Here is a 27,085-nt window from a genome sequence, read left to right as displayed (position 1 = left end):
CAGCGGCAACGGAGGGTCTGCACTTTGCCAGGAGGAGTCAGAGGTCCAGCGAGCGGGTCCGGGTCGCAAACTGGTTTTCCATCTTTTGTCTGGTCTCCAGGAATTTCTGGTAATTAAGCAAACCACACCATCGCCAAAGCTGTTTCCAGAACTCTGAGTATTGCTCCGGGGAGGAGGAAGTTTTTAGGATTTTATGTGTGCATTACATATTTTTAGCTGGTAATTGTTTGGGATTCTCCATTCAGAATTTTTCTGAGGGGGATTGTGTGTTTTTTTATATAAAAGAGTGTCCTTTTAATAAATTGTATTACACTATACAATTTTCTCTGTCATTTTAACACATGGTATATATGGAGGATCGCCTTTGATGGGAATTGCCTGACGAATGTCGTGAAGGAGGGAGAAGAAAGACCATATACCCTGATATTGCCTTGTTTCAAGATTCAGAAAGGAATGTATATAATTATTTCCAATATATAGTCAGCGCCTATAGAATATTGTATTTTCATCTACAGTAACTTAATGTTAACCTAGTAGCTGCTGTTTATATACTTTTTTGCGCCTAATTATGTGCCCCCCCCTCTCTTTTCAACCCTCTTCTGCCGCGTATCAGCAGGGGAGAGCCTGGGGAGCTTCCTCTCAGCGTGCTCTGGAGAAAAAATGGCGCTGGTGAGTGCTGAGGGAGAAGCCCCGCCCCCTCGACGGCGGGCTTCTGTCCCGCTTAAATTTTATTTTTTGGGCGGGGACTCCTACATATATACAGTGCCCAGCTGTATATATGTGTTCATTTGCCAGAATGAGGTCCCAAATGCTGCCCAGGGCGCCCCCCCCCCCCTGCGCCCTGCACCCTAACAGTGACCGGAGTATGTGTAAGTGTGTGGAGCAATGGCGCACAGCTGCAGTGCTGTGCGTTACCTCCAGTGAAGATCACGAAGTCTTCTGCCGCCTGTGAAGTCTTCTTGCTTCTCATACTCACCCGGCTTCAGTCTTCTGGCTCTGCGAGGGGGACGGCGGCGCGGCTCTGGGACGGACGGCGAGGGTGAGATCCTGCGTACCGATCCCTCTGGAGCTAATGGTGTCCAGTAGCCTAAGTAGCAGGACCTAGCTTCAGAGAGTAGGGCTGCTTCTCTCCCCTCAGTCCCACGATGCAGGGAGTCTGTTGCCAGCAGAGCTCCCTGAAAATAAAAAACCTAACAAAATACTTTCTCTCAGCAAACTCAGGAGAGCTCACTGAAAAGCACCCAGCTCGTCTGGGCACAGTATCAAACTGAGGTCTGGAGGAGGGGCATAGAGGGAGGAGCCAGTGCACACCAGAACCTAAATTCTTTCTTAAAGTGCCCATGTCTCCTGAGTCTATCCCCATGGTCCTTACGGAGTCCCCAGCATCCACTAGGACGTTAGAGAAAACGACGTGACTGTGGGGTGAGCAGCTGTGATGTCAGCAGCTCCTAATTGATAGGCTGCATATTGTTCATGCCTCAAACCTTAGTGATGTCAAAAATTGTTAGTGAAGAAGCTGAACAGTGTTACAGCACATACATATGTAAATGATTTTCATGTCTATCTATAAGAAAACATTTTCCATTGTAGGTCTAGCAGTCGTTTAAGATATAGCAATTAGAGAACAATTATTAGAAAACATTTCAAAGTGTTCAAGGTTGCACTCATATAAGACAATGCAAACACACAAGCGAATGTAATTAACTTGCTATCTCAACAAAACAGTGTTACTTTAAATTCAGCAACAGATTTCAACAATAAATCCATATCATAATAGAGGTAAATCTAAAATTGTATAATAGCTGATAATATGTATATAAACTGAATCGAACTAATATGAATAAAAAAAATAAAAAGGTTTAGAGATTTCTGCTTGGCAGAGAGTACAATCTACTGCATAGTACACAGGTTCTCAAACTCAGTCCTCAGGACCACACACAGTTCATGTTTGCCAGGTCCCCTCCCAGTATTGCAAGTGGAATAATTTAGGTTTTCCCATAAAGTGAGCGCGTCTTATATATTTTTTTATTTATTTATTTATTTTGTATGTATATTTTTTTTTTTTTAAATCACTGCCAGTCATTTTATTCTAATTATTTTTTAACTACAACAACTGAAGTCTTACTTATTTCCAACAAACCAATTGTGCATTTGCTATTAGTGGAATGGGAAAGCAGCCACTCAGCAGACAGCTCATGTGTATATATCACAGAGCTGGAAAGTAATATAACATGTCACAAGAACATATGTTATCTAATGGAGCACATTTTTAATCACAAAACATACTGTAACGTTGTACTGTTCAAGGGTTGCATTCCAGACTGGTACATCTGTTAATTTATGTAACCAGTGCAGACTGGATATCTCATCTTGTCAGAAATATGTCACAGTAGCACTGCTGTACCATGTGAAGTGCTGGGTTGGATTGGGAGCCACAGGCATGATGTCTCCACAATGTCATGTCATCATACGTAATGTTCCAAAAAGCAGGAAGAAATAAGCGTAAAACACTTGCAGCATTTCAGTATTGACGTCATACACAGATGATCACTAAGCCCTTCCTTCTATAGCCACTGTGAGGAGCGTTGCTAAACTATGTACTCAAGAAGGGAGTTCCAGGATAGTATAGGGAAATGTATATATAACATTATCCACTTACCCATGTAGCCACTGATCAGCGCTGCAAGTATAGTGGTACGCCGTACCGCCAGGCCGTTCACCATACCTACATCCCGCTGGCTGCTGTGTTAGGGGAGGAGAGCGCTGCGCCTCTCCTGCCCCTCAATTCTCTGTGATGTACGGTCTCCGGCGGCTGCGGCGGGGTGACTCTCAATAAGGCACCAGTTTGCTAGCCAATCAGAGCTCGCGGACCGGCAGCCGCGGCTCCTGATTGGTTGTCGGTCCGCGAGCTCTGATTGGCTAACGAACCGGCGCCTCATTTGAGATACCCGCCGCCGGGCGGACTTCAAGAGCATTGAGGGGCAGAAGAGGCGCTGCGCTCTCCTCCCCTCACATAGCAGCAACAGACTGAGGCAGCGGTGAGCATGGGGGGGGGGGGACTCTGGGGCAATGTATATCTGGCACTGGGGGCATTTGTGTATCTGGCACTGGGGCAATGTATATCTGACACTGGGGCAATGTGAATCTGGCACTGTGGGGCAATGTGTATCTGGCACTGTGGGGGCATTTGTGTATCTGGCACTGTGGGGGCATTTGTGTATCTGGCACTGTGGGGGCATTTGTGTATCTGGCACTGTGGGGGCAATGTGTATCTGGCACTGTGGGGGCAATGTGTATCTGGCACTGTGGGGGCAATGTGTATCTGGCACTGTGGGGGCAATGTGTATCTGGCACTGTGGGGGCAATGTGTATCTGGCACTGTGGGGGCAATGTGTATCTGGCACTGTGGGGGCAATGTGTATCTGGCACTGTGGGGCAATGTGTATCTGGCACTGTGGGGCATTTGTGTATCTGGCACTGTGGGGCAATGTGTATCTGCCACTGTGGGGGCATTTGTGTAACTGGCACTGTGGGGGCAATGTGTATCTGGCACTGTGGGGCAATGTGTATCTGGCACTGTGGGGCAATGAGTATCTGGCACTGTGGGGGCATTTTTGTATCTGGCACTGGGGGGGCATTTGTGCATCTGGCACTGGGGGGGGCATTTGTGCATCTGGCACTGGGGGGGCATTTGTGCATCTGGCACTGGGGGGGGGGGGCATTTGTGTATCTGGCACTCTGGGGCAATGTATATCTGGCATTCTGGGGCAACGTGTATCTGGCACTATTGGGGTCATATGTGTATCTGGCCCCCCATATGTGTATCATGCCCCCATTTTCATTGGCATTTGGCCACATTCATTTTTTTTTTTTTGGCATGCACACAGTACCTAGAAGACATTTTTTCTACTTGCACCACTGCCACTAATCCCCCTGGAGAATTTTCTCATCACCCATGCAGCAAATGATTTGCATGGTTGCAGGGACGAAGCCAGAACTTTGTGGGCCCCAAAGCATAATTCTGAAGGGCCCCTGCCCCAGTGCTTCTAGAGAGACACCTCTCTGCAGCAGTTGTTAATTTTACGCCCTATTATAGTGCCCTAGTTCATGTTCTGAACCATAGTTTTGCCTTAGTTAATGCTATGCACCATAATAGTGCCCTAGTTTATTTTATAAACCAGCGTAGTGCCCTAGCTCAAATTATTATATGACTGCCAGAACACATTATACCGCAGTATACCCAATTCACATTATGACATACAGTGTCCCCAGTTTATTTATTTATTTATTAACAGTTTCTTATATAGCGCAGCATATTCCGTTGCGCTTTACAATTAGAACAACAGTAACAGAACAAAACTGGGTAAAAGCAGACAGACATAGAGGTAGGAAGGCCCTGCTCGCAAGCTTACAATCTCAGTTCATATTATACCACATTACAGTGCACCAGTTCATATTATTGCCCAGATTTATCAAGTCTTAGAGAATAATAAATTGCACGGTGATAAAGTACCAACCCACAAATCAGCTTCAAACAGTCATGTTACAGGCTGTGTTTGAAAAATGACAATTGGGAGCTGATTGGTTAGTACTTTATCACCGTGTAATTTACCACTCTCCAAGGCTTGATAAATCAGGGCCTCTGTAATATTATAGTGTCCTCCAGTTCATTTTATACCAAATTACAATGAGCAGGTCCAAGGGCATAGCTAGATATATTGCAGGTCCCAACGTTTGTGAGGGCTAAATGTAGCACCCAATGGTTAAAAACATATATAACAAATGTAACTGTGACAGGGAAGGTGGGCCCCATAGCAGCTGCACTCCCTGACCCTATGGTAGCTACGTATTTGCATGGTAGTATTATACCAACCGCAGCTCCTGCTCCAGTGGCCATATAGATCCACACCTGTTGTCAATGACCCCAATTCTATCATTAACACCCCCCCCCCCCCAGAAGCATAATTACCCCCCACTTAAATAGAAAAAGAAAAAAAAAATGACCTATCTCATGTGTGCCAGAACCTGCTAATGGGGGACTGACCAATAACAATTAAAGAACAGTTGCAGCCTGGGACGGGACATGATGACGCAATCTGTAGTCAGTAACATCATCAATGCCCAGCCCACTTTATAAGAAAGAAGTCAGGAAGGTGGCCTACTCTGACGGGAGTCCAGGAGAGCAATGAAACAATTGGGAGTCTCCCAAACATTTTGCAAGAGTACATAAGTACATTCTGTCATCTGTCAGCTGTTTGGTCTCATCTTTTGTGGAATGTCAGAACTGTAGTATTATAAGTTCTGTGAAAGATGTCCAGCATCATACAATTCCAACGGATTAAGAAATTGTCAGGTGTGTGCATGGTAATTTATCCAAAGATGAGATATAGACAGAGGCGTATCTAGGGTAGGGCGAGTGGGGCACGTGCCCTGGGCGCTTGGCTGGCCCAGGAGAGGGGGGCGCCGCCAGCGGCCAGGGCATCATGCCACACTCGCCCCCGTCAAGCCGAAATGTGAGGGGAGGAGAGCGCAGCGTCTCTCCCTCCCCTCACCGCCGCTTCAGAACTAGCAGCGCTGCTGTGTCCGGTCTCCAGCGGCGTTAGCCAATCAGAGCTTGCGGACCGGCTCCTGATTGGCTAGCGAAACGGCGCCAGACAGCCGCCGGAGACCTGGAGCGGCGAGGGGAAGGAGAGGCGCTGCGCTCTCCTCCCCTCACATATCATCAACATACAACAAGCGGTGAGTGACCGGGGGGGGGGGGGGGGGGGGGGGCGCACAGTGGGGCATGTATCTGGCACCAAATGGGGCATGTAACTGGCACTGAGTGGGGCATGTAACTGGCACTGAGTGAGGCATGTAACTGGCACTGAGTGGGGCATGCATCTGGCACTGAGTAGGGCATGTAACTGGCACTAAGTGGGGCATGTATCTGGCACTGAGTGGGGCATGTAACTGGCACTGAGTGGGGCATGTAACTGGCACTGTGGGGCATGTATCTGGCACTGAGTGGGGCATGTAACTGGCACTGTGGGGCAATGTAACTGGCACTGTGGGGCAATGTAACTGGCACTGTGGGGCAATGTAACTGGCACTGTGGGGCAATGTAACTGGCACTGTGGGGCATTGTATCTGGCACTGTGGGGCATGTATCTGGCACTGTGGGGCAATGTAACTGGCACTGTGGGGCAATGTAACTGGCACTGTGGGGCATGTATCTGGCACTGTGGGGCATGTATCTGGCACTGTGGGGCATGTATCTGGCACTGTGGGGCAATGTATCTGGCACTGTGGGGCAATGTATCTGGCACTGTGGGGCATGTATCCGGCACTGTGGGGCAATGTAAGTGGCACTGTGGGCCATTTTCAGTGGCCACACCCCTTCTGGTGCGTGGCCACACCCCTTCTGGTGCGTGGCCACACCCCTTCTGGTGTGTGGCCATGCCCATTTTTTCACCGCACGCGCACATGCTTCTTTTGGTGGTTTTTTTTTTTTGAGGGGGGGGGCGGGGGGATCGCCATTTTCCATCTTCCCCTGGGCTCCGAAAACCCTTGCTACGCCTCTGGATATAGATGACAAAATCCACTCATAACCCAGATGATTTCAATAGAATTTACATTAAACCGTAATTGTGCAATAATGAATGAAGAGAAGTCATGTGAAGAATGTGAAGTCACTTTGGTGGTTCCGCTTATATTCGTTAGGGATTACCATCTGCATATTGTGCCTTTTCATGAATATTTTACACGTGTATTTTATGAGTGTTTTATACATCTTATTAAAGCTTGAACTGCTTTACCAGTGTATGGCGGTGAGATAAGAGCTCCATTATTTTAGTTACAAAGCTTTAGTTACAAAGCTTCTGCTCCTCTTCTACTCCGTGACTGTGGAGTCGGTACTGTGCTCCTCGATACTGGTATGGTACAGCTCTGCCAGCGCGAGGGACAGATGCAGGCTCCAAAAGGTGGTCAGAACCTCAGAGAAGATCATCGGGGCTGACCTTCCCTCAGTCCAGGTCCTGTACCTGTCTAGAGCTAAAAAGCGGGCAACGAAGATAGTAAAGGACCAGCTACACCCCGGCAACAGCATGTTTAACTTGCTTCCTTCTGGTAGGCGCTACAGGGCCGTCCCCGCCGGGTCCACCAGAAGCCTCAAATGTTTCTTTCCCCAAGCGGTCTGCCTGCTGGACTCCTGAACATTGACACTACTAGACGTACATATATCTCACTTGTGTCCCTACGGTATTCCTATCTGTATGACTTTACTTGCGCCCCCCCCCCACACACACACACACACACACACACACACACACACACACACACCTGCTTATCCGTTACCTACTTTGCTGTTGTATAGCAAACCGAAGACAAATTCATATACTCAAGTATACCTGGCCAATAAAGCTGATTCTGATGACCCTATGGCTTTCTTACCTTGTGCATGCACTGCAAATCCCTTTCTATTCCATCTGATCAACAAGCTAACGTGTGTGAAGCAGGCGATCCTAGTAACATTTTTAAACAGAACTGTATATTGTGTTTGTAATGTATGTGCCTACGTTGTGTATTTATGCCACTGTACAGAAATTCTTTAATTTACTTTTATTAAGGAACAAGACAAATCTGCTAACTACAATATGTATATGCAGCTGCAGGAAATTTTACTTGATTCTTTTACCAGTTTACATACACGGCGGGATGTAATGGAGTACTAAATTGCCGGAGGTGCGTGATGCTGGTTGATCTGTACGTTTTTTAAAGGGGCAAACACTTACAAGATAAAACTATGATTGTAAATGATTGCCCCTTTAGAAAACGTCAGAGACGGGCAGCCACCCGCACCTCCAGCAATCTAGGACTCCATTACATCCGGCCGACAGTGTTGGATTAACAACAGGGTGGCTGGGGCAGTCACCAAGAGTTCCCCATACTCAGTGGCCCCCTACCCACAGCTACACGATCAGTGGGATGGGGGCACTGTGGCATAATGATAACTGGATGCACGACAGTGTGTTTAGCACATTTGTATTTACATATTATATATTTTTAATAACACTGCCAGCATTTTGACAATTTTTTATTTGTTGATTACAATTTCTTTGCCTAGGGCACTCACAAACCAAAACTGTCCCTAGTGACATATCAAACTTAAGGCCCCCATACATCTGTCTGTCGTTTCCCCGACTGACAGATGACCGGTGATCCCCGACCATTAAAGGCAATCGATTAAAATTCTTTATGTTAAAAATCCCTGATTTGCCAGTCCCAACCATTTTCGGTCAGGATTGGGGAATTGAGATTTTTCAACTTGTTGAATATTCCGTTCCCCTGGCCCAGGCAGCGGAGGCTCGGGAAATTGCGATAAGTAGTTGCAGATGTTTGGGGACCTTTATACAAATAATTAGACAATTAGAGCATTCATATTAATATACAACTGTATGACTATTGTAAATGAGAGACACACTTATGTTTAATTATTATGACATTTCTAGGACATATTCGCAGCTGTAACATGGAAAGTATTTTGCAAGCCTAAACTATATAAAAACTAGAAGCTTTGGGTTTAGGAAATAAGTAACATGAGTAAACTTGACTTTCCACAACGAAAATAATCGAAACAGATGGCAATCCTTTGTAACCTACCGTACTGTACCTGAAGTAAGGCACGGTAGCACAGTGTACATCCCCTAGCTGGAATGTAGGAAATAAACACAGTTCCATTTAAGGAAATGACATTTTGCCTCTAGATCAATAGTGTCAGGCAATTAGCGTGATAATTGTGCCGAGGATGATCTGATATCATGCTGTTCCCACTAGTCCTCCTAAGCTGCGCTACAGGGGTGGTGGCTCATTAACAGAGAGTGGGCATACTTACAAAGACAAATCAACAGTTATAAACAAATAAATACAAATTAGATTTGAGCTCAGGCATTATCTACATGTATGTTCTGCCCGTGTGTAATTGGGTTTTGTCCAGTTTCCTCCTACAGTCCAAAAACACACTGGTAGGTACATGTAAATTGGCTGTTGACTAAATTAACGCGTGTGTGTGTGTGTGTGTGTGTGTGTGTGTGTGTGTGTGTGTGTGTGTCTGTGGGGTAGAGAATTTAGACTGTAATACCGCTTTTACACTGAGCTTTTAACCTGGGTTATTGTCGGTTTAATACGGGTCACGGCTCAGTGTAAAAAGGTTTACCCAGGTCCTCCAATTGGAGGCAGGTCAGACAATTAGCAAGGTACGCAGGCAGGTGTTTGGCTGCCTGTCGCCGCCTACCGGCTCTCGGTACCCAGTGAGTGATGCAATGTTGCTCCCCCCTTGGTTCTGTGCACATAACAGCAGCAGCTGCGGGAGGACGCTGTTGGAGGATGAACTACATGCGCTGGCATTTGCTTGGACTGGGGCACCTGCAGCGCAGAGGCTGTGTGTGTGTGTCTCTGTCGCAGGAGGGGAAGGTTTAGTAGTGGAGCCCAACACCTTCGTTGTACCGGGCACCCACCAGCCTTTATCCGGCCCTGCTGGGTCCAGTGACCCGGGAATCCAACCCGGCTAGCTTGCAGGGTTGCTCCCGGGAAGGACCCAGGTCACGGTGCAGTGTAAATGGGTAATCCGGGTCTATGCGACCTGGCCCCCGTTCACTGAATAGGAAGAGGCGACGCTTGGAGATCACGTCATCATTTCATTGATGACATCACCAAACCGGCATATTGCCGGGTCAGGCCGTCTGTCTGAAAGGGATCTCAGCCGAGTCACACCTGGGAAGGAGCTGTGTACAAATCCTGTGCGATTTAGGTATAAAGCGGTATGAGAAGCAATGGGTCAGGGACTGAGGTGAATGATTAAAAGCATTCTCTGTAAAGTGCTGCTGCGTAATATGATGGTGCTGTATAAATAAGACTGATACTAACATATCTCGAGTAAAATATAATTTTTTAAAGCACATGAAAAGCTAGGATGCAAAGTACGTTGCAGCTGGGTGCTGCAGTGTGACATTATCCTGCAGCACTCGGCTCCTGTCACTGAGAAGGAGCCGGCAGTGCAGCCTGTGTCTCTGGGGAAGCCCGCACGCAGGGCCGGTTCCATCGCTTTTTGCACCCCGGGCGAGAAATAGGGGGCGTGGCTTTGTGCAGGGGGCGTGGTCAGTTATGCCCCCTGTTCAGAGTAGCGCCGCTGAAACGCTGTGCAATGACGTCATCGCGCACCGCACAGCAAAGGTCCTCTCCACGAAGGGAAACTAGACGCTACGCGTCTAGTTCCCTTCGCAGCGGGACACAGCGGGCAGCTGGGGGCAGTAGCGGAGGGCAGCTGGGCAGTAGCGGATCTTGCCATGGTGCAGCGCCCTACGGATGGTGCCAGCGCCCTCCGGAAGGCGGCGCCCCTGGCAAAAGTCCTGCTTGCCCGTGGCAAGATCCGCTACTGCCCGCACGCCCCTGCAGTGAAGTAATCTGGCACTTCCCGTAAAACCACACCCCCTCCGTTCTCCAAGACCACTATACCCGTGGCATCATAGATTAGAGAGACGTCTCAAGGACAGAAATGTTATGGGCACCGGGCCGTACAACAATTGTCAATCTCTTTGAAAAAGTCCACCGGCAAGTGGACAAAACACGTCAGAGGTTACCTTACGCTGGTGTGCCATATTGGATTTCTACTGCCTGTGCCACAGTGATGCCGCATAGCAGAGGAGTGAATATGCGGATATAGTGGCCTTGGAGAGTGGAGCCCGGAGCACACACTTCATCACCTACAGCAGTGGCATTATACTTAGCCAAATCTGAAGTGGAGCGTGGTGCCGCAGTGCTAACAACGAATACCACATCTCACTGGGGTGATTATCTACACACAGCCGGATTGCTCATTTGAAGCATCTATAATGGATCCTGTGAAAACTGCATTGAGCTCATGCAAGTATCCACATTATTATGGGACTTGTAGTTCCATAGACTATTTTAACATACAGGTATGGATAAGTGTGCAGTGCTCACATTTTATTATCTTATTGAACTTTAATTGTAACTTCATTCACATTCAGTATATGTTTTATTACAGCGTAAGATAGATACATTTACTAAAAGGCCTGCATTTATGTATGTATACTGATAAAGTTTTTTATGGATTACAAAGAAGGTGAAACTTTATTATATATTTGTGGTTTAGAGAGTAAACATATATCATTTTTATATTGCGTCTTGACTACTTCATTTTGCCGTATTGGTGGGTATTTAAAATATATATTTATCTTATTAGCGCTGGTCCGTTCTTTGTTTTGCATTTTGTTTTTTTTCTTGAGTGGATTCATGTTGCTAAATCCACATCTGGATTTCAGCAGCTCTTTATTAATTTATACATAATTCCACATGAGATCTTTATGCACATTTCTTTTAGACTAGCACCAGAGTTAATATTCTTGTTCTTTTATAGCCAAGACTGACAAGACTTTGGAGGTGCCAGGAAGCTGGGAGTGGCAAGCTGGTGGTGGCGCAGCTACACCCATCATTGTATACATTATTACGCTATTCGCACATCAGGGGCGTGGTTACGTCTCCCTGCACTCCTGAACCCCTACAAGGCTTGGGACCCAGGTAATCTGTACTCGCTCTCCCCCCCCTCTCTCTCTCGCCATCCCAGATAACAGATACTGTATAAGCAAATGAGTTATTTCAGATGTAATATTTTACTCAGTAACACACAGGTTTTGCTATACAATAATTCCCAGAAGTCTCTGCTCCTCTCTAATCTATCCCTGGCATTGTCTGGAATAAAGGAAAGACCAACAGTGGTGAGTGAAAGAGAAATGACTGAACAGAGAGCATCCACATCCATTATTCTGAATGACACTGAATGTAATGTTACGTTGAATGTCACATACCACTGTGAGCTGACTTGGTGATGGCTTTGGCAGCATTTCTTTGTATGTCAGGCAGGGGAGACATCTCTGCAAAGGTCAATATCTTCCTAAGACCCCCTGACTGCAGAAGAAGCTGAACAGCATCCACATCCTCCAGGCAGTTTGCTATTATCAAAAGTGCCTCCACATGTAAGTCATTAAGCTCCTAATAACAGATAAAAAGCCCATATGTGGTCAAAGCATTTTGGAATTATCCTAGATCATAGCTACATATAGCTTCACGTAACTTTCAGGGCTGATAAATGAACATTGTTTAAGATGATAGAGAAGAAATTAGACATTTTAGGAGCTTATCAGAATGTGTTGTTGTTATTTATGAATAAGAGATCTGTTCAGGAGGGATGTAGTCGGAATCCCGGCGGTCAAAATACAAACGCCGGAATCCCGTCCGCCAGTATGCCAGCGAGCCACCGAGCCCACAAGGGGTTTTGTTCCGCTCACCCCCCTGCCGACATTGGGGGTCATTCCGAGTTGTTCGCTCGCTAGCAGATTTTAGCAGCATTGCACACGCTAGGCCGCCGCCCTCTGGGAGTGTATCTTAGCTTAGCAGAATAGCCAACGAAAGATTAGCAGAATTGCGAATAGAAAATTCTTAGCAGTTTCTGAGTAGCTCCAGACCTACTCACCGATTGCGATCAGCTCAGGCCGTTTCGTTCCTGGTTTGACGTCACAAACACGTCCTGCGTTCGGCCAGCCACTCCCCCGTTTCTCCAGACACTCCCGCGTTTTATCCTGGCACGCCTGCGTTTTTCCGCACACTCCCTGAAAGCGGCCAGTTTCCCAGAAACACCCACTTCCTGTCAATCACACTCCGATCACTTCAACGATGGAAATTCTTAGTTCGGACGTGAGTAAATCTACTAAGTTTTGAGCTAAAATACTTAGCGCATGCGTACTGCGTACCATGCGCATGCGCATTTTAGCCTTAATCGCTCCGTTGCGAAAATCGGCAACGAGCGAACAACTCGGAATGACCCCCATTGTGACGGTTGGGATTCAGGCGTCAGTATATTGACCGCCGGGATTCCGACTGCCGGGACCCCGTACCCAACGAGTTCTGCATCTCAGCAAGTCAGAACACCGACACCGGAATCCCGACACTGCTCAGAATGCCGGCGCCAGCATTCCAACATGGATCCAAATGCCGGCGCCGGGATCCCAAAAGGATCTCAAGGTCTGCTGGGACTTGTCATTGGTAAGCCACATGGGGAAGTTAGGTTTAGGCTGCGGGGAGGGTGGTTTGGGTTAGGCACCCCCCGGGAAGGGTTAGGGGTAGGCTGCGGGGATGGGAGAGTTAGGTTTAAGCTGCAGGAAGGGTAGATTAGGTTTACGCACCACCGGGGAGGGTTAGGGTTATGTTGCGGGAGGGAAATAGGGATAGGCTGCAAGAAGGGAGGTTTGGGGGGGGGGGGGGGGGGGGGGAGAGAGGGAATTCATACTTATTCTACCCCTGTCGGGATTCTCTATTTCGGAATGCTTGTGTTGTCATATGACCGCCGGCATCCCATCTGCTGGGATATCGTATGTATCCCATAAATAAGTTTGCCCATACACCTTCTCCACTAACTTCACCAATTACATGCTCGTAGACCTCTATCTGGACACTTTTTCCAAGCCAGAGAATAACAGGATGGAGGATGTGGTGTAAGAGGAGCATAACAGATGGTGAATGTGGAGCAGGAACAGAGCGGGAATAGCAGTGGCGGAGTAGGGTGGAGGCGGGAACAGGGGGCAGAGCAGGGATGGAGGTTGGATAGAGGGCAGTGGCGGAGTAGGGTGGAGGAGGGAACTGGGGACAGAGCGGGAATAGAGGTTGGATAGAGGGCAGTGGCGGAGTAGGGTGGAGGCAGGAACTGGAGGCAGAGCAGGGATGGAGGTTGGATAGAGGGCAGTGGCGGAGTAGGGTGGAGGCTGGAACAGGGGGCAGAGCAGGGATTGAGGTTGGATAGAGGGCAGTGGCAGAGTAGGGTTGAGGCGGGAACAGGGGGCAGAGCAGGGATGGAGGTTGGATAGAGGGCAGTGGCGGAGTAGGGTGGAGGCGGGAAGAGGGGGCAGAGCAGGGATGGAGGTTGGGAGGCGGGAACAGGGGGCAGAGCAGGGATGGAGGTTGGATAGAGGGCGGTGGCGGAGTAAGGTGGAGGCGGGAACAGCAGGCAGAGCAGGGATGGCAGTTGGATAGAGGGCGGTGGCGGAGTAGGGTGGAGGAGGGAACAGGGATGGAGGTTGGATAGAGGGCGGTGGCGGAGTAAGGTGGAGGCGGGGAACAACGGGCAGAGCAGGGATGGAGGTTGGATAGAGGGCGGTGGCGGAGCGGCTAGCCATAACATTAAGGATCAATGGGGATAATTCAGATCTGATCGCAGCGCAAATTTGTTAGCTTATGGGCAAAACCATGTGCTCTGCAGGTGTGGCAGATATAACATGTGCAGAGAGAGTTAGATTTGGGTGGGTTATTTTGTTTCTGTGCAAGGTAAATACTGGCTGCTTTATTTTTACACTGCAATTTAGAAATCTAATGGTGTGTACACACGGTGCAATTTTTCTTACGATTTTGACTATATAGTCAAAATTGTGAGAAAATACAGCGCATATCGCACCGTGTGTATAGTCCTTGCGCTGCCGATGCGTGGTCCCGCGGAATCGACATCGCTAGTGACAATGCTGAATTCCTTTGTCGTATAAAACACCTTAAGAAGTCTAAGAACACTGTACGCTGTTTACTTAAGAAGTACCGTAATGGTACGCTATTTGCGTAACGATCGCTCAGCCGTAGGCGAGACGCTCAAGCGTCACGTTCGCTCGCGGCCCAGTGATCACAGGACACGTTATTGGTTATGTCTAGGGAAATGATTCGCTATGGCGTAGCTTACGCTCGAGACCACGAGGAGGTCACCAGCGATGCCGACGCTCACAACACTATACCTTTATGTAAAACCTTATATCAATGAAATACACTGCATACCTTAATGTGAGTACAGGGTGTAAGTGCAACCTTGTGTAACCTGACTAACTACAAAGCTGCTTGTGCGTCACCGACGCTCAAGTGAACACTTAACACTATAGAAAATACACAGATACTGGTTTAGGGTTCCAAAGCCTATTAACTGTATTATATCTAATATACTTGTAAAAAAAGGATAACAGTACATATGATACACTACAATATAACAGAGACTTCCTAACCACAGAACTAAACAATAAATACAAATAGACAATACTACGCTGACCTAGATACAATACAATACAATACTATAATACTATAAGGTATATAAGAGAAAAGAGGAGAGAGAGAGATAGAGAGAGAGAGAGAGAAATTGGCTCGCAGAAAGACAATGATTATGGAGAGAACTTACGCACAAAGGGTATGATCGCCAGCGCCTCGATATCCAGCTCCCGATTATCAGCAGATAACCGTTGATGAGAGAGTGCTCTTGGATATGGTCGGCCTGCCTATTTATGCCCCACACACAATGCAATCTAATGGTCCCTACAGTCTCACTGTCCATTGGACGCAGGAATTCGGCTTCGCATTATAACAAAGGTCATAGGTTGATTCATACAGGTAAACTGTCTTGTATCAGTGGCCTAAGTTATGTAACACAATGGGTGATGACCAGCACATTCCTGTCTTCTGGAGACCTTTTGTTTGGCGAATACAAAACAGAATCCTGTCTGGGTTCTGCTCTATATTCATGATGTCCACTTTCAATTGAGACAATGACGTCTCAGCCCTTATTTTCCTGTATACAAATCCAGCCCCATTTGTAAACACAGGTGTTGGTCTTCTCCATTGAGTCTCAAAGCTCAATGTAATTAAAGGCTATTGCACTCCGTCTGCGGGAAAGATACTGATTTGGAGTACAATTGATCTTCAATTACTATTCTTGTGATTACCTTATGCATGTGTAGATATGAGGCCCTCTTAACATGCAAACTATTGTTTGGGGGATCTCTGAGGTCAAAGAGCCATTTGAGACCCACTGATGCATGACTAAGTAAGAACAAATGATAATAGAAAATAGACATAACTTGTTATGTCCATAACTATTCGCACGAGCGATTAATCCGCTCCAAACCAACACCGGAATATTGCTGATTAAATACTCTTCCGATGGGTACCAAACACTGCTGTATGATTCCTGTTAGACCCTTCGTACGATGTAAAGAGGGATTCCTCGGCTCAGGGACGTTCTATTTTAACCAAACTTTCAGAATCTATCAAAGGGACCATGATCTATAAACTACATTAATTGTGAACATTTGTAACTAATGAGTCGCACGCTACGATCACGTAAACTCTACCGTAAATGCGCATACTGCGCGTGCGAGTGCACGCTATTGCGGGTATGCGCTTCCACGGGAGAGCGTACGCATGCGCAGCACGGACCAGTGTGCGGTGCAAATATGGCAGTGTGCATTAAGACATTTTTCTGACTTTGACACTAGGAAAAATAGACTGTGCAGGCAGCCCAACATTGGGGGTAATTCTGAGTTGATCGCAGCAGCAAGTTTGTTAGCAATTGGGCAAAACCATGGCCCTCATTCCGAGTTGTTCGCTCGGTATTTTTCATCGCATCGCAGTGAAAATCCGCTTAGTACGCATGCGCAATGTTCGCACTGCGACTGCGCCAAGTAACTTTACTATGAAGAAAGTATTTTTACTCACGGCTTTTTCTTCGCTCCGGCGATCGTAATGTGATTGACAGGAAATGGGTGTTACTGGGCGGAAACACGGCGTTTCAGGGGCGTGTGGCTGAAAACGCTACCGTTTCCGGAAAAAACGCAGGAGTGGCCGGAGAAACGGTGGGAGTGCCTGGGCGAACGCTGGGTGTGTTTGTGACGTCAACCAGGAACGACAAGCACTGAACTGATCGCAAAGGCAGAGTAAGTCTGGAGCTACTCTGAAACTGCTAAGTAGTTAGTAATCGCAATATTGCGAATACATCGGTCGCAATTTTAAGAAGCTAAGATTCACTCCCAGTAGGCGGCGGCTTAGCGTGTGTAACTCTGCTAAATTCGCCTTGCGACCGATCAACTCGGAATGAGGGCCCATGTGTATTGCAGGGGTGGCAGATATAACATTTGCAGAGAGAGTTAGATTTGGGTGGGTTATTTTGTTTCTGTGCAGGGTAAAATAAGATTTTAAACCTACCAGTAAATCTATTTCTCCTAGTCCGTAGAGGATGCTGGGGACTCCGTAAGGACCATGGGGTATAGACAGGCTTCTCAGGAGACATGGGCACCTACAAAGAACTTTTAGTATGGGTGTGCACTGGCTCCTCCCTCCATGCCCCTCCTCCAGACCCCAGTTAGAGAACTGTGCCCAGAGGAGATGGACAATACGAGGAAAGGATTTTGTAAATCTAAGGGCAAGATTCATACCAGCCCACACCAATCATACCATATAACCTGGAATACACATAACCAGTTAACAGTATGAACAAACAACAGCAACGGTCCAAGACCGATTCCAACTGTAACATAACCCTTATGTAAGCAATAACTATATACAAGTCTTGCAGATTTTCCGCACTGGGACAGGCGCCCAGCATCCTCTACGGACTAGGAGAAATAGATTTACCGGTAGGTTTAAAATCTTATTTTCTCTTACGTCCTAGAGGATGCTGGGGACTCCATAAGGACCATGGTGTTCATACCAAAGCTCCCAATCGGGCGGGAGAGTGCGGATGACTCTGCAACACCGACAGAGCAAATGCTAGGTCCTCATCAGCCAGGGTATCAAACTTGTAGAATTTAGCAAAAGTGTTTGACCCCGACCAAGTCGCTGCTCGGCAAAGCTGTAATGCCTAGACGCCCCGGGCAGCCGCCCAAGAAGAGCCCACCTTCCTAGTGGAATGGGCCTTTACTGAATGTGGTAACGGCAATCCAGCCGTAACATACGCCTGCTGAATCGTGTTACAGATCCAGCGAGCAATAGTCTGCTTTGAATCAATCTTGTTGGCTGCATACAGAACAAACAGAGCCTCTGTTTTCCTAATTCTAGCCATCCTGGCTACATCAATCTTTAAGGCCCTGACTACATCCAGGGACCTGGAATTCTCCAAGTCACTCGTAGCCACAGGCACCACAATAGGTTGGTTTATATGGAATGAAGAAACCACCTTAGGTAAAAATTGAGGATGAGTCCTCAATTCCGCTCTATCAACATGAAAAATCAAGTAGGAGCTCTTGTGAGACAAGGCCGCCAATTCTGACACCCGCCTTGCAGATGCCAAGGCCAATAACATGACCACCTTCCAGGTGAGAAATTTCAACTCAACCGTGTTAAGGGGTTCAAACCAGTGTGATTTTAGGAACTGCAACACCACGTTCAGGTCCCATGGTGCCACTGGGGGCACAAAAGGAGGCTGGATGTGTAGCACTCCCTTTACAAAAGTCTGGACTTGTGGAAGAGAAGCCAATTCCTTCTGAAAGAATATCGACAGAGCCGAAATCTGTACCTTAACAGAGCCTAATTTCAGGCCCATATCCACTCCTGTCTGTAGGAAGTGGAGAAAACGACCCAAATGGAAATCTTCCATAGTAGCATTCTTGGTTTCACACCAAGAGACATAATTCCGCCAGATACGGTGATAATGTTTTGCCGTCACCTCCTTCCTAGCCTTTATTAGAGTAGGTATGACCTCTTCCGGAATACCCTTCTCAGCTAGGATCCGGCGTTCAACCGCCATGCCGTCAAACGTAACCGCGGTAAGTCTTGGAACATGCAGGGCCCCTGCTGCAACAGGTCCTCCCTTAGAGGAAGAGGCCAAGGATCTTCTGTGAGCATCTCCTGAAGATCTGAGTACCAGGCCCTTCGAGGCCAGTCTGGAACAATGAGTATTGTCTGTACTCTTTTTCGCCTTATGATCCTCAACACCTTTGTGATGAGAGGAAGAGGAGGAAACACGTAGACCGATTGGAACACCCATGGCGTAACCAGAGCGTCTACTGCTATTGCCTGAGGGTCCCGGGACCTGGCACAATACCTCCGAAGCTTCTTGTTGAGGCGTGACGCCATCATGTCTATTTGAGGAACTCCCCAAAGACCCGTTATCTCTGCAAAGACTTCTTGATGAAGTCCCCACTCTCCTGGATGGAGATCGTGTCTGCTGAGGAAGTCTGCCTCCCAGTTGTCCACACCCAGAATGAAGACAGGTGACAGAGCGCTTATGTGATTTTCCGCCCAGCGAAGAATCCTGGTGGCTTCTGCCATCGCGACTCTGCTCCTTGTCCCGCCTTGGCGGTTCACATGAGCCACTGCTGTGACATTGTCCGATTGAATCAGCACCGGTAGGTTGCGAAGAAGACTCTCCGCTTGTCGAAGGCCGTTGTATATGGCCCTTAATTCCAACACGTTGATGTGCAGGCAGGACTCCTGGCTTGTCCATAGTCCTTGAAAATTTCTTCCTTGGGTGACTGCAGCCCATCCTCAGAGGCTCGCGTCCGTGGTTACCAGAACCCAGTCCTGAATGCCGAATCTGCAACCCTCTAGGAGGTGAGCACTTTGCAGCCACCATAGAAGAGACACCCTGGCCCTGGGGGACAGTGTTATCTTTTGATGTAATTGTAGATGGGACCCGGACCATTTGTCCAAAAGGTCCCATTGAAACGTCCTCGCATGGAACCTACCGAAGGGGATGGCCTCGTAGGCTGCCACCATTTTCCCCAGAACACGAGTGCATTGATGAACTGACACTCTTTTTGGCTTTAGCAGGTCTCTGACCATGTTCTGGATGTCATGGGCTTTTTCCAACGGGAGAAAAACCTTCTTTTGTTCCGTGTCCAGTATCATACCTAGGAACGCTAGTAGAGTTGTTGGAACCAACTGTGACTTCGGTAGATTGAGAATCCAACCGTGTTGCTGGAGTACTCTCAGAGAGAGTGACACGTTTCTCAGCAATTGCTCTTTTGATCTCGCCTTTATCAGGAGATCGTCCAAGTATGGGATAATTGTGACTCCTTGCTTGCGCAGGACCACCATCATTTCCGCCATTATCTTGGTGAAAATCCTTGGGACCGTGGAAAGCCCAAACTGCAACGTCTGAAACTGGTAATGACAATCCTGTACAGCGAATCTCAGGTACTCCTGATGAGAGGGATATATGGGGACATGAAGGTAAGCATCCTTTATGTCCAGTGACACCATAAAATCCCCCCCCCCCTCCCCCCTCCAGGCTGGCTATTACCGCTCGGAGCGATTCCATCTTGAATTTGAATCTTTTCAAGTACAGGTTTAGGGATTTTAGATTTAAAATGGGTCTGACCAAACCATCCGGCTTCGGGGCCATAAAGAGGGTCGAATAGTACCCTTTTCCCTGTTGGTTCAGGGGAACCCAGATAATTACTTGCTGTTGACACAGCGTTTGAATTGCAGCTAACACTACATCCCGCTCTGAGGTAGAAGCTGGTAAGGCCGACTTGAAAAATCGGCGTGGGGGCACCTCTTCGAATTCCAGTTTGTAGCCTTGGGAAACTATTTCCAACGCCCAAGGATTCACGTCTGACCTGACCCAGACCTGGCTGAAGAGTCGAAGGCGTGCCCCCACTGGTGCGGAATCCCGCAGGGTAGCCCCAGCGTCATGCAGTGGGTTTTGTAGAAGCCGGGGAGGACTTCTGTTCCTGGGCACCAGCCGAAGCAGGTGTTCTCTTACCTCTACCCTTACCTCTGGCAAGGAAGGAGGATCCTCGACCTCTTCTGGACTTTTGCGACCGAAAGGACTGCATGTGATATTGTGGAGTTTTCTTTTGCTGTTGGGGAATAAAAGGTAAAAAGGTAGATTTACCCGCGGTAGCTGTGGAAACCAGGTCCGCGAGCCCATCCCCAAACAACATGTCACCCTTATAGGGTAAAACCTCCATATGCTTTTTCGAATCCGCATCACCCGTCCATTGGCGGGTCCATAAGGATCGTCTCGCTGAAATAGCCATGGCATTGGTTCTGGAACCCAGCAACCCAATGTCCCTTTGAGCGTCTCTCATATACAAGACTGCGTCTTTAATATGGGCTAGAGTTAACAAAATAGCATCCCTATCTAGGGTATCAAGGTCAGCCGACAGGGTATCTGTCCAAGCTACAACTGCGCTACATACCCATGCCGACGCAATTGCCGGTCTGAGCAAAGCACCAGTATGTGAATAAATAGACTTTAATGTAGTCTCCTGCCTGCGGTCCGCAGGGTCCTTGAGGGCCGATGTGTCTGGAGATGGCAGCGCCACTTTCTTGGACAGGCGTGTTAAAGCCTTGTCCACAGTGGGAGAGGATTCCCAACGTACCATGTCCTGTGTAGGGAAAGGGTATGCCATATTAATTCTTTTGGGAATCTGCAGTCTCTTATTTGAAAAAGCTTGGGAGACTCCAGATAACTCGTTAAGTTCATGAGATGGGGGAAGGTTTATTATCTGTTTCTTTCCCTTAAACATGTGTACCCTCGTGTCTGGAACAGAGGGTTTATCAGCAATATGCAACACATCTCTTATTGCAATAATCATACACTGAATACTCTTTGTCACCTTAGGGTGCAATCTAGCTTCATCATAGTCGACACTGGAATCAGAGTCCGTGTCAGTATCTGTGTCCACAATTAGTGACAAGGGACGCTTTTGAGACCCCGACGGGCCCTGTGAGTCGGTCCAATCCGAGGATTGACCCCCTGATGCCTCCCTGGATTCAGCTTTATCTAGCCTCTTATGTGAAGATGCCACACTTGCATTCAACATATGCCACATGTCCATCCATTCCTGAGTCGGCACTACCGACGGGGACACACCACTCATCTGCTCCACCTCCTCCTTGGAGAAGCCTTCCGCTTCAGACATGCCGACACCCCACACACACACAGGGATATACCTATAAGGGGACAAATCCCCAACCAGGCCCCTAGGAGAGACAGAGAGAGAGTATGCCAGCACACACCTGGCGCCAAACTCACACTGGAAAATCCAGACAGCGCTTTTATATTATTATATAATGCCAATCTTCCCACTCACTGCGCTCCAATGTGCCTCCCTCCTCTTTTTCAGCCCTCTGAAGTGTTCAGCAGGGGAGAGTCCGGGGAGCCATCGTTCTCTGCAGCCTCTGTGGAGAAAATGGCGCTGGTTAGTGCTGAGGGATCAAGCTCCGCCCCCTCCAGTGGCGGGCTTCGGTCCATCTTCAAGTTTAATAAAATGGCGGGGGATCATCTATTTGCTGCCTCCGCAGCCTAATATGACCCTTTTTGCCCAAAAACGAGGTTTATTGCTGCCCAGGGCGCCCCCCCCCCCTCCCCGCGCCCTACACCCATCAGTGCTTTCTGTGTGTCTGTGTGTGGGAGCAATGGCGCGCAGCTTACCGCTGCGCGCTTTACCTCATGAAGATCTGAAGTCTTCTGCCGCCTTTGACGTCTTCTTGCTTCTCATACTCACACGGCTTCTATCTTCCGGCTCTGTGAGGAGGACGGCGGCGCGGCTCCGGGACGAACCCCAGGGTGAGACCTGTGTTCCGACTCCCTCTGGAGCTAATGGTGTCCAGTAGCCTAAGACGCAAAGCCTATCATTTAAGTAGGTCTGCTCCTCTCCCCTCAGTCCCACGATGCAGGGAGCCTGTTGCCAGCAGTGCTCCCTGAAAATAAAAAACCTAACAAAATTATTTTTCCACAGAAAACTCAGGAGAGCTCTCTGCAGTGCACCCTTCTCCTCTGGGCACAGGATCCAACTGGGGTCTGGAGGAGGGGCATGGAGGGAGGAGCCAGTGCACACCCATACTAAAAGTTCTTTGTAGGTGCCCATGTCTCCTGCGGAGCCCGCCTTTACCCCATGGTCCTTACGGAGTCCCCAGCATCCTCTAGGACGTAAGAGAAATAACTGGCTGCTTTATTTTTACACTGCAATTTAGATTTCAGTTTGAACACATCCCACCCAAATCTAACTCTCTCTGCACATGTTATATCTGCCCCTCCTGCAGTGCACATGGTTTTGCCCAACTGCTAAAAAAAGTGCTGCTGCGATCAACTCAGAATTAGGCCCATTGACTATATCGGTGGGGCTGGCATTCAGCCCCGTCGATATAGTCAATGTCGGGCTGTGCGGCGCATTGCACCGTGTGTACACCCTAACTCTCTCTGCACAGGTTATATCTGCCCCCCACTCCTGCAGTGCACATGGGCCCTCATTCCGAGTTGTTCGCTCGTTCTTTTTCATCGCATCGCAGCGATTTTTCACAAACTGCGCATGCGCAATGTTCGCACTGCAGCTGCGCCAAGTAAATTTGCTAAGAAGTTTGGTATTTTACTCACGGCATTACAAGGTTTTTTCTTCGTTCTGGTGATCGTTGTGTGATTAACAGGAAGTGGGTGTTTCTGGGCGGAAACTGGCCGTTTTATGGGAGTGTGAAAAAACGCTGCTGTTTCTGGGAGTGGCTGGAGAGTGTCTGGGCGAACGCTGGGTGTGTTTGCGACGTCAAACCAGGAACGAAACTGAGTGAACTGATCGCAGTGGCAGAGTAAGTGTCGAGCTACTCAAAAACTGCTTAGAAATTTCTATTCGCAATTTTGAGAATCTTTAGTTCGCAATTTTGCCAAGCTAAGATTCACTCCCAGTAGGCGGCGGCTTAGCATGATAAAAAATCCCTCATCTGGTACGCAGATTACCTTTATGAGTGTTGTCGCGTCACTAAACCAAGTGTGAAATTACTGCACCATCAGGCGCTTGTCCTCCTCCTCTTTTTTTACAGATTTCCCAGCCACTGAACCTAGTGGCCCTTTGAAGGACTGAGCAGCCATCCACAATTTCGCTTGTGGAATTTGTGTGCACTAGTCGACAGATCAAAGAAGATCCTACCTACCCCATTGAAGGTGGAGGGACGTAGCGCATTGACCATTCTCATTTTCCCTATATATATATACACAAGCCCCGCGCTACCCGCTCAGCAAAGGCATGCAAAGCAGGTAGGCGCCAGGCAGGAGAAGCACTCCCTGCTTTGCATCCCTGTTGCGCCAGTGCGCCACCTGCCTCCTCTGCTGCTGTCGGCTGCTGTGGCTCAGTGCCTGTCACAGTGACAGACAGCAGTGCTGGCAGCTTGGAGCCTACTCCTTCCCCCTCCCCTGCGACAGCGGCTGGGTTCGGGCAAAGGGGGCGTGGCTACATGGCGCAGAGCGGGCAGAGCTATGCGGGCCCTAAGGGGGAGGAGCTACACGGGAACAGGCTGCTGCAGATCCTGCTGCCTGCCATCCATACAGCAAGACTGACAGCAAGAAAGATCAGTAAGTGTATGGAAAAGAGTGAGTGAGAGAAAGAAAGTGTGTAGGTGTGTGTACGGGTGCCCGAATGTTTTTAGGTTAAGGGTGGTATAATATGAGATTGGTGCCCCTAGCCTCCCAACACACTGACAGTGGGTGAGATCAGGCCTGGCTGAGGGCACGAGATCTCATTGATAGTGCAGATACATTGAAGTCTTGCGGTCCCCCCCCTCACCCACATATTTGTCACTGTGCAACACCCCCCCCCCCCCTGTGTTCTATCACTGTGTCACCCCCCCCCCCCGTGTTCTGTCACTGTCATCCTCCCCCCCCCCGTGTTCTGCCACTGTGTCACCCCCCCATGTTCTGTCACTGTGTCACCCCCCCCCCCCCGTGTTTCGTCACTGAGTCACCACCCCGTGTTCTGTCACTGTCACCCCCCATGTTCTGTCACTGGGTCAACCCCCCCCCCCCATGTTCTGTCATTGTGTCACCCCCCCCCCTCCGTGATCTGTCACTGTGTCACCCCCCCGTGTTCTGTCACTGTGTCACCCCCCCGTGTTCTGTCACTGTCACCCCCCCCCCCGTGTTCTATCACTGTGCCACCATCCCCGTGTTCTGTCACTATGTCGCACAACCCCTCCATGTTCTGTCACTGTGTTACCCCCTCATCATCTGTCACACCCCCTCTGTGTTCTGTACCAGTCACTGTGTCACCCAGTTATTGTGTAAACCCCACCCCCGTGTTCTGTCACTGTGTCACCACCCCCCGTGTTCTGTCACTGTGTCACCACCCCCCGTGTTCTGTCACTGTGTCACCACCCCCCGTGTTCTGTCACTGTCACCCCCCCCAGTGTTCTATCACTGTGTCACCATCCCCGTGTTCTGTCACTATGTCGCACAACCCCTCCATGTTCTGTCACTGTGTTACCCCCTCATCATCTGTCACACCCCCTCTGTGTTCTGTACCAGTCACTGTGTCACCCAGTTATTGTGTAAACCCCACCCCCGTGTTCTCTCCCAGCCACTGTGCCCCCCTCCTCTGCAAAACCCTGCATGGTGCCAAACTACCCCTGTGCCATCGGTGCCTGACACACAGCGAAAAATGCACTTTTTGCGCAGAACCGCTGGCAGCAGCCTCAACACTATGGGGGTGATTCAGCATAAATCGCAATGTTGCTGAAATCGTTGTTGAGCGATTTCAGCACCTGTGTGCATGCGCGCACGCAGGTGCGTGCATGTGCAAGGTCTTAAACTGCGTCCCCACGCATATCAGTGTAAAGGGTTTTAGTTGTGCAATTTTTCGTACAACTACAACCCATGCTGAATTAGGCCCTATGTGTGTCCGTCTGCCGCATGGTACTGTAGCTGCAGCGCCCCTCTATTTGTGACATAGGTAGCCAGGCAGTGCTGCAGATTCCCATCCTTCATTACAGCCCGCCCCTCCTGGCTGGTGCTTCGGAGCATAATGTAAGTATAATGACAGACAGACAGACAGAAACACACACACACACACACACACACACACATGTAAAGGGGGCTTTACCTGGATGTGTGATATGGGCTCTACCTGCTGAAATATGTAAAGGGGACTCTACCTGAAGCAATGTGTAAAAGGGACTCTACCTGGAGTAATGTGTTATGTGTAAAAGGGACTCTACCTGGAGCAGTGCATATAAGTGGCACTACAGTGTGGCGTAATTTGAATAATGGAGACTACTGTGAGGCATAATATGAATTGGTATTATATTGTGACCATGCCCCTTTCCCATGAAGCCATGTCCCTATATTTTTGCCACACACATTCGATGCGCACTGTCCCTGTTTTAAATATAGGGGGGAAGGTGAGCACCAATTCTCTTTCTGGCACAGGGCGCCAAAATGTCTAGCTCTGACCCTGCAGCCTGTTGAATGCAGCTTCCCCATAAATTTGCTCTGCTTACATGATCCAGTAGACCAGCAGCAGCTGCAGACACTTCTGTTTCTGTGGTGTGTTAAGGTCTCCTACTGCCAGTCTCCTGCTGGTCACTGATGATCAGTGCGGGTACAGGTGCCTCACCCTTCTCAACTCCGCTTGGGTCAACCTGCCTCATATATTTCTCATACGTCCTAGAGGATGCTGGGGACACTTCAAGAACCATGGGGTATAGACGGGATCCGCAGGAGACATGGGCACTTTAAGACTTTGAAGGGGTGTGAACTGGCTCCTCCATCTATGCCCCTCCTCCAGACTCCAGTTTAGAATCTGTGGATGCACACTGATGAGCTCTCCTGAGTTTCTCTGAAAAAGACTTTTGTTAGGTTTATTATTTTCAGGAAGACCTGCTGGCAACAGTCTCCTTGCTTCGTGGGACTGAGGGGAGAATAGCAGACCTACTTCTGTGAGTTTCAAGGCTCTGCTTCTTTGGCTACAGGACACCATTAGCTCCTGAGGGTCTGATCGCTAGGTTCGCCTAGATGCTCGTTCCCAGAGCCCGCCCTCACCCCCCTTGCAGAGCCAGAAGTCAGAAGACAGGTGAGTAGAAGATCAGAAGACTTCAGTGACTGCTTTGAGGCACCGCACAGCGGCCGCGCTGCGCGCGATGCTCCCACACACAGCGGCACTACAGGGTGCAGGTCGCGGGAGGGGGGGCGCCCTGGGCAGCATTAAAACCCTCATACAAGACTGGCAAGGTGGTTTTTAAGTGCTAAATCTGAACCCCCGCCAGTATAAATATTTTGAAAAATAGCGGGGCTGAAGCGCCCCATTAAGGGGGCGTGGCTTAGCCCTCACAGCTCTCACCAGCACCATTTTCTCTTCACAGAGCTGCTGCTGGTCCTTCCTCTACACTGCTGTATCAAGTAACAGGGTGCAAAGCAGGGGGGCGGCACAGATATTTTGGTGCTATATATGTATTTATAAAAGCGCTAACAGGTCTGAGGCTTTGTATAAGGGTTTTCAGAACCGGGATAAGCGCTGGGTTGTGA

At 48.7% G+C, this 27,085-nt stretch overlaps 1 protein-coding gene across 5 annotated transcripts in view; it reads right to left on the bottom strand.

Annotated features, from left to right (window-relative positions):
* The window catches only part of ARMC3 (armadillo repeat containing 3), a 287,743-nt gene that overhangs the window by 154,990 nt on the left and 105,668 nt on the right, over positions 1–27,085 (bottom strand). For all 5 annotated transcript variants that reach the window (XM_063921586.1, XM_063921589.1, XM_063921588.1 and 2 more), the window contains one exon: positions 11,865–12,048. In XM_063921586.1, coding sequence (XP_063777656.1) covers positions 11,865–12,048 — 184 coding nt within the window. The remainder of the gene's footprint in view (positions 1–11,864; positions 12,049–27,085) is intronic.

This window comes from Pseudophryne corroboree, chromosome 5 (assembly GCF_028390025.1).
Source record: "Pseudophryne corroboree isolate aPseCor3 chromosome 5, aPseCor3.hap2, whole genome shotgun sequence".
NCBI lineage: Eukaryota > Metazoa > Chordata > Amphibia > Anura > Myobatrachidae > Pseudophryne > Pseudophryne corroboree.
The sequence above is the reverse complement of the archived record's forward strand: the minus strand, read 5'-3'. Positions and strand labels throughout refer to the sequence as shown.